This window comes from Berghia stephanieae, chromosome 14 (genome assembly GCF_034508935.2).
Source record: "Berghia stephanieae isolate SIO BIC M18660-M18661 chromosome 14, UCSD_Bste_1.3, whole genome shotgun sequence".
Classification (NCBI taxonomy): domain Eukaryota; kingdom Metazoa; phylum Mollusca; class Gastropoda; order Nudibranchia; family Aeolidiidae; genus Berghia; species Berghia stephanieae.
In genome coordinates this window covers 25,037,014-25,044,513 of record NC_088373.1, presented here as the reverse complement: position 1 = coordinate 25,044,513, position 7,500 = coordinate 25,037,014, and the positions used below count along the sequence as shown (strand labels likewise).

Genomic DNA, 7,500 nt, shown 5'->3' with positions numbered 1-7,500 from the left:
AGCATTTAAAATAATGCTTGATAAAGAAATAATCAACTAGCAATATAATAATAGGGCAGAAAAGTAGTGACGTTACACCTTCTACTCCAACGGTTCCAAACTCCTTGGAAGTGTTCTGTAACCAGTCTTTCGTGGGACTAATAATGAATAGGTTACATATTGAAGCAGAAAGGTTGTACCTATAACTATTTTGGAAACAGAATGTATAAGTAGATTTACGGGACGAGTGAGGATGGATGATCTTTGTTACTAATCAGAATATATTATGTGACCCATCGTCTCAAAACGGCATTATGTCGTAACGAACAAGATGCTTAAAAACCAAATTAAATATCAAACTGGTCAAAAATATAAATTGTTGGCATTCCCACCCTAAAAGATGGTATCCATTTTCCTCAATAAAACATACAAACTCAACACAAGTCTGATATATCTGGCTATAAATTCAATTTTCAACATCCTAACCATCCCGACTTAATACCGTTTTGAGGCGAAATGTCACGTATTTATACTAAAAGTAAAAGATAAGATGCCATCACTCAAAAACCAGAAGATCAATTACACAAGTTATGTATTCAGTCCTCTGGAAGATTGGTTTTTCACTTCCAATGAGATTAGAACCAGTTTTCTATCACACTTGTTCCATATTAGCATCTGAAATAGTGTGTACAAAACAGTGCCAGACACAACAGAGAAGGTTACTAGAACACCAAAAAAAATAATATTAATAATAATGATAATAAGAATAATAACAAGGATTACTATACTGTATACTGTGGTGGCGGTAGTGGTACAGGGTAGAGTTTGTGTGGTGGTGGTAGTGGTGCAGGGTAGAGTTTGTGTGGTGGTAGTGGTGCATGGTAGAGTTTGTGTGGTGGTGGTAGTGGTGCAGGGTAGAGTTTGTGTGGTGGTGGTAGTGGTGCAGGGTAGAGTTTGTGTGGTGTTGGTAGTGGTGCAGGGTAGAGTTTGTGTGGTGGTAGAAGAGTTTGTGGAGGTGGTAGTGGTGCATGGTAGAGGTTGTGGTGGTGGTAGTGGTGCAGGGTAGAGTTTGTGTGGTGGTGGTAGTGGTGCATGGTACAGGTTGTGGTGTTGGTAGTGGTGCAGGGTAGAGTTTGTGTGGTGGTGGTAGTGGTGCATGGTAGAGTTTGTGTGGTGGTAGTGGTGCATGGTAGAGTTTGTGTGGTGGTGGTAGTGGTGCAGGGTAGAGTTTGTGTGGTGGTGGTAGTGGTGCATAGTAGAGTTTGTGTGGTGGTGGTAGTGCAGGGTAGAGTTTGTGTGGTGCTGGTAGTGGTGCATGGTAGAGTTTGTGTGGTGGTGGTAGTGGTGCATGGTAGAGTTTGTGTGGCGGTGGTAGTGGTGCAGGGTAGAGTTTGTGTTGTGGTGGTAGTGGTGCATGGTAGAATTAGTATGGTGGTGGTAGTGGTGCATGGTAAAGTTTGTGTGGTGGTGGTAGTGGTGCATGGTAGAGTTTGTGTGGTGGTGGTAGTGGTGCAGGGTAGAGTTTGTGTGGTGGTGGTAGTGGTGCAGGGTAGAGTTTGTGTGGTGGTGGTAGTGGTCCAGGGTAGAGTTTGTGTGGTGGTGGTAGTCGTGCATGGTAGAGTTTTTGTGGTGGTGGTAGTGGTGCATGGTACAGGTTGTGGTGTTGGTAATGGTGCAGGGTAGAGTTTGTGTGGTGGTGGTAGTGGTGCAGGATAGAGTTTGTGTGGTGGTGGTAGTGGTGCATGGTACAGGTTGTGGTGTTGGTACTGGTGTATGGTAGAGTTTGTGTGGTGGTGGCAGTGGTGCAGGGTAGAGTTTGTGTGGTGGTGGTAGTGGTGCATAGTAGAGTTTGTGTGGTGGTGGTAGTGGTGCATGGTACAGGTTGACGTGTTGGTAGTGGTGCAGGGTAGAGTTTGTGTGGTGGTGCTAGTGGTGCATGGTAGAGTTTGTGTGGTGGTGGTAGTGGTGCAGTGTAGAGTTTGTGGTGGTAGTGGTGCAGGGTAGAGTTTGTGGTGGTAGTAGAGTATGTGGTGATGGTATGGTGCATGTTAGAGGTTGTGTGGTGGTAGTAGAGTTTGTGGTTATGGTACGGGTGCAGGGTAGGGTTTGTGGTGATGGTAGTGGTGCAGGGTATGGTTTGTGGTGGTGGTAGTGGTGCATGGTACAGGTTGTGGTGTTGGTAGTGGTGCATGGTAGAGTTTGTGTGGTGGTGGTAGTGGTGCAGTGTAGAGTTTGTGGTGGTAGTAGAGTTTGTGGTGATGGTATGGTGCATGGTAGAGGTTGTGTGGTGGTAGTAGAGTTTGTGGAGGTGGTAGTGGTGCAGTGTAGAGTTTGTGGTGGTAGTAGAGTTTGTGGTGATGGTATTGTGCATGGTAGAGGTTGTGTGGTGGTAGTAGAGTTTGTGGAGGTGGTATGGGGCATGGTAGAGGTTGTGTGGTGGTAGTAGAGTTTGTGGTGTTGGTACGGGTGCAGGGTAGAGTTTGTGGTGGTCGTAGTGGTGCAGGGTAGAGTTTGTGGAGGTGGTAGTGGTGCAGGGTAGAGTTTGTGGAGGTGGTAGTGGTGCAGTGTAGAGTTTGTGGTGTTAGTACGGGTGCAAGGTAGGGTTTGTAGTGATGGTAGTGGTGCAGGGTAGAGTTTGTGGTGGTAGTAGAGTTTGTGGTGATGGTATGGTGCATGGTAGAGGTTGTGTGGTGGTAGTAGAGTTTGTGGAGGTGGTAGTGGTGCATGGTAGAGTTTGTGGTCGTAGTAGAGTTTGTGGCGTTGGTACGGGTGCAGGGTAGGGTTTGTGGTGATGGTAGTGGTGCAGGGTAGAGTTTGTGGTGGTAGTAGAGTTTATGGTGATGGTATGTTGCATGGTAGAGGTTTTGTGGTGTTAGTAGAGTTTGTGGTGTTGGTACGGGTGCAGGGTAGGGTTTGTGGTGATGGTAGTGGTGCAGGGTAGAGTTTGTGGTGGTGGTAGTGGTGCAGTGTAGAGTTTGTGGTGGTGGTAATGGTGCAGGGTAGAATTTGTGGTGGTAGTAGAGTTTGTTGAGGTGGTAGTGGTGCATGGTAGAAAAACTAATGAATAGATGTGCCTAAATGAGTCAATAAAATGGAGATAAAGATAAAGGGAGTAAATCTGACTCATGAATGAACAACACAAAACAAACGACGTTTCGGTCATTGGCCTTTATCAAGTAAACACAGAATACATATAATATAGGCCAAAATTTGTAAATGTGTGTGTGCGTGTGTGTGTGTGTGTGTGTGTGTGTCTGTGCAATGCAAGAGAGAGAGAGAGAGAGAGAGAGAGAGAGAGAGAGAGAGAGAGAGAGAGAGAGAGATGAAATACTATATATATTTCAAGATGAAGGTAGGGGGATGGGGTATGGGGGAGGGGAATGGTAATTGAAGAATACTAGACAGCAATAGTGTTATTAGTAAGAAAGGAGTAATGCCGCTTTTGTAAGCATTTAAAATAATGCTTGATAAAGAAATAATCAATTAGCAATATAATAATAGGGCAGAAAAGTAGTGTCGTTACACCTTCTACTCCAACGGTTCCAAACTCCTTGGAAGTGTTCTGTAACCAGTCTTTCGTGGGACTAATAATGAATAGGTTACATATTGAAGCAGAAAGGTTGTACCTATAACTATTTTGGAAACAGAATGTATAAGTAGATTTACGGGACGAGTGAGGATGGATGATCTTTGTTACTAATCAGCATATATTATGTGACCCATCGTCTCAAAACGGCATTATGTCGTAACGAACAAGATGCTTAAAAACCAAAATATAAATTGTTGGCATTCCCACCCTAAAAGATGGTATCCATTTTCCTCAATAAAACATACAAACTCAACACAAGTCTGATATATCTGGCTATAAATTCAATTTTCAACATCCTAACCATCCCGACTTAATACCGTTTTGAGGCGAAATGTCACATATTTATACTAAAAGTAAAAGATAAGATGCCATCACTCAAAAACCAGAAGATCAATTACACAAGTTATGTATTCAGTCCTCTGGAAGATTGGTTTTTCACTTCCAATGAGATTAGAACCAGTTTTCTATCACACTTGTTCCATATTAGCATCTGAAATAGTGTGTACAAAACAGTGCCAGACACAACAGAGAAGGTTACTAGAACACCAAAAAAAATAATATTAATAATAATGATAATAAGAATAATAACAAGGATTACTATACTGTATACTGTGGTGGCGGTAGTGGTGCAGGGTAGAGTTTGTGGTGGTGGTAGTGGTGCATGGTAGATGTTGTGGTGGTGGTAGGGTTTGTGGTGTTGGTAGTGGTGCAGGGTAGAGTTTGTGTGGTGGTAGAAGAGTTTGTGGAGGTGGTAGTGGTGCATGGTAGAGGTTGTGGTGGTGGTAGTGGTGCAGGGTAGAGTTTGTGTGGTGGTGGTAGTGGTGCATGGTACAGGTTGTGGTGTTGGTAGTGGTGCAGGGTAGAGTTTGTGTGGTGGTGGTAGTGGTGCATGGTAGAGTTTGTGTGGTGGTAGTGGTGCATGGTAGAGTTTGTGTGGTGGTGGTAGTGGTGCAGGGTAGAGTTTGTGTGGTGGTGGTAGTGGTGCATAGTAGAGTTAGTGTGGTGGTTGTAGTGCAGGGTAGAGTTTGTGTGGTGCTGGTAGTGGTGCATGGTAGAGTTTGTGTGGTGGTGGTAGTGGTGCATGGCAGAGTTTGTGTGGCGGTGGTAGTGGTGCATGGTAGAGTTTGTGTTGTGGTGGTAGTGGTGCATGGTAGAATTAGTATGGTGTTGGTAGTGGTGCATGGTAAAGTTTGTGTGGTGGTGGTAGTGGTGCATGGTAGAGTTTGTGTGGTGGTGGTAGTGGTGCAGGGTAGAGTTTGTGTGGTGGTGGTAGTGGTGCATGGTACAGGTTGTGGTGTTGGTAGTGGTGCAGGGTAGAGATTGTGTGGTGGTGGTAGTGGTGCAGGGTAGAGTTTGTGTGGTGGTGGTATTGGTGCATGGTAGAGTTTGTGTGGTGGTGGTAGTGGTGCAGGGTAGAGTTTGTGTGGTGGTGGTAGTGGTGCAGGGTAGAGTTTGTGTGGTGGTGGTAGTGGTGCATGGTACAGGTTGTGGTGTTGGTAGTGGTGCAGGGTAGAGTTTGTGTGGTGGTGGTAGTGGTGCAGGGTAGAGTTTGTGTGGTGGTGGTAGTGGTGCATGGTAGAGGTTGTGGTGGTGGTAGTGGTGCAGGGTAGAGTTTGTGTGGTGGTGGTAGTGGTGCATGGTACAGGTTGTGGTGTTGGTTTGGTGCAAGGTAGAGTTTGTGTGGTGTTGGTAGTGGTGCATGGTAGAGTTTGTGTGGTGGTAGTGGTGCAGGGTAGAGTTTGGGTGGTGGTAGTGGTGCAGGGTAGAGTTTGTGTGGTGGTAGTGGTGCATGGTAGAGTTTGTGTGGTGGTGGTAGTGGTGCAGGGTAGAGTTTGTGTAGTGGTGGTGGTAGTGGTGCAGGGTAGAGTTTGTGTGGTGGTGGTAGTGGTGCATGGTAGAGTTTGCGTGGTGGTGGTAGTGCAGGGTAGAGTTTTTGTGGTGGTGGTAGTGGTGCAGGGTAGAGTTTGTGTGGTGCTGGTAGTGGTTCAGGGTAGAGTTTGTGTGGTGGTGGTAGTGGTGCATGGTAGAGTTTGTGTGGTGGTGGTAGTGCAGGGTAGAGTTTGTGTGGTGGTGGTAGTGGTGCAGGGTAGAGTTTGTGTGGTGGTAGTGGTGCATGGTAGAGTTTGTGTGGTGGTGGTAGTGGTGCAGGGTAGAGTTTGTGTGGTGGTGGTAGTGGTGCAGGGTAGAGTTTGTGTGGTGGTGGTAGTGGTGCATGGTAGAGTTTGTGTGGTGGTGGTAGTGCAGGGTAGAGTTTGTGTGGTGGTGGTAGTGGTGCAGGGTAGAGTTTGTGTGGTGGTGGTAGTGGTGCATGGTAGAGTTTGTGTGGTGGTGGTAGTGCAGGGTAGAGTTTGTGTGGTGGAGGTAGTGGTGCAGGGTAGAGTTTGTGTGGTGGTAGTGGTGCATGGTAGAGTTTGTGTGGTGGTTGTAGTTGTGCAGGGTAGAGTTTGTGTGGTGGTGGTAGTGCAGGGTAGAGTTTGTGTGGTGGTGGTAGTGGTGCATGGTAGAGTTTGTGTGGTGGTAGAGGTGCATGGTAGAGTTTGTGTGGTGGTAGTGGTGCAGGGTAGAGTTTGTGTGGTGGTGCATGGTAGAGTTTGTGTGGTGGTAGTGGTGCAGGGTAGAGTTTGTGTGGTGGTGGTAGTGGTGCATGGTAGAGTTTGTGTGGTGTTGGTACTGGTGCAGGGTAGAGTTTGTGTGGTGGTGGTAGTGGTGCATGGTAGATTTTGTGTGGTGGTGGTAGTGGTGCAGTGTAGAGTTTGTGTGGTGGTGGTAGTGGTGCAGGGTAGAGTTTGTGTGGTGGTGGTAGTGGTGCAGGGTAGAGTTTGTGTGGTGGTGGTAGTGGTGCATGGTAGAGTTTGTGTGGTGGTGGTAGTGGTGCATGGTACAGGTTGTGGTGTTGGTAGTGGTGCAGGGTAGAGTTTTTGTGGTGGTGGTAGTGGTGCATGGTAGAGTTTGTTGTGGCGGTGGTGTTGGTAGCGGGCATAGAGTTTGTGTGGTGGTGGTAGTGGTGCTGCAGGGTTAAGAGTTTGTGTGGTGGTGGTAGTGGTGCATGGTAAGTGTGTTGGTGTGGTATGTGTTTATGGTAGAGTTTGTGTGTGTGGTGCAGTGGTGCAGGGTAGAGTTTGTGTGGTGGTGGTAGTGGTGCATAGTAGAGTTTGTGTGTGGTGGTGGTAGTGGTGCATGGTACAGGTTGACGTGTTGGTAGTGGTGCAGGGTAGAGTTTGTGTGGTGGTGCTAGTGGTGATGGTGAGTTGTGTGGTAGGTGGTAGTGGTGCAGTGTAGAGTTTGTGGTGGTAGTGGTGCAGGTAGAGTTTGTGTGTGGTAGTAGAGTATGTGGTGATGGTATGGTGCATGTAGAGGTTGTGTGGTGTAGTAGAGTTTGTGGTTATGGTACGGGTGCAGGGTAGGGTTTGTGGTGATGGTAGTGGTGCAGGGTATGGTTTTTGGTGGTGGTAGTGGTGCATGGTACAGGTTGTGGTGTTGGTAGTGGTGCATGGTAGAGTTTGTGTGGTGGTGGTAGTGGTGCAGTGTAGAGTTTATGTGGTGTTGGTAGTGGTGCAGTGTAGAGTTTGTGGTGGTAGTAGAGTTTGTGGTGATGGTATGGTGCATGGTAGAGGTTGTGTGGTGGTAGTAGAGTTTGTGGAGGTGGTAGTGGTGCAGTGTAGAGTTTGTGGTGGTAGTAGAGTTTGTGTGAGTGGTATTGGTGCATGGTAGAGGTTGTGTGGTGGTAGTAGAGTTTGTGGAGGTGGTAGTGGTGCAGTGTAGAGTTTGTGGTGGTAGTAGAGTTTGTGGTGATGGTATGGGGCATGGTAGAGGTTGTGTGGTGGTAGTAGAGTTTGTGGTGTTGGTACGGGTGCAGGGTAGAGTTTGTGGTGGTCGTAGTGGTGCAGGGTAGAGTTTGTGGAGGTGGTAGTGGTGCAGGGTAGAGTTTGTGG

General features: G+C 47.0%; 2 protein-coding genes across 2 annotated transcripts in view; both read left to right on the top strand.

Moving 5' to 3' along the window:
- Nucleotides 1-7,500, top strand: part of LOC144959964 (uncharacterized) — a gene marked incomplete in the record, with an annotated part of 73,599 nt that overhangs the window by 38,855 nt on the left and 27,244 nt on the right.
- LOC144960049 (uncharacterized) lies at nucleotides 3,326-6,481 on the top strand. Its single transcript, XM_078892997.1, has 2 exons — nucleotides 3,326-3,331; nucleotides 5,393-6,481. The coding sequence occupies exons 1-2, from the start codon at nucleotides 3,326-3,328 to the stop codon at nucleotides 6,479-6,481; spliced, it is 1,095 nt and encodes a 364-aa protein (XP_078749123.1).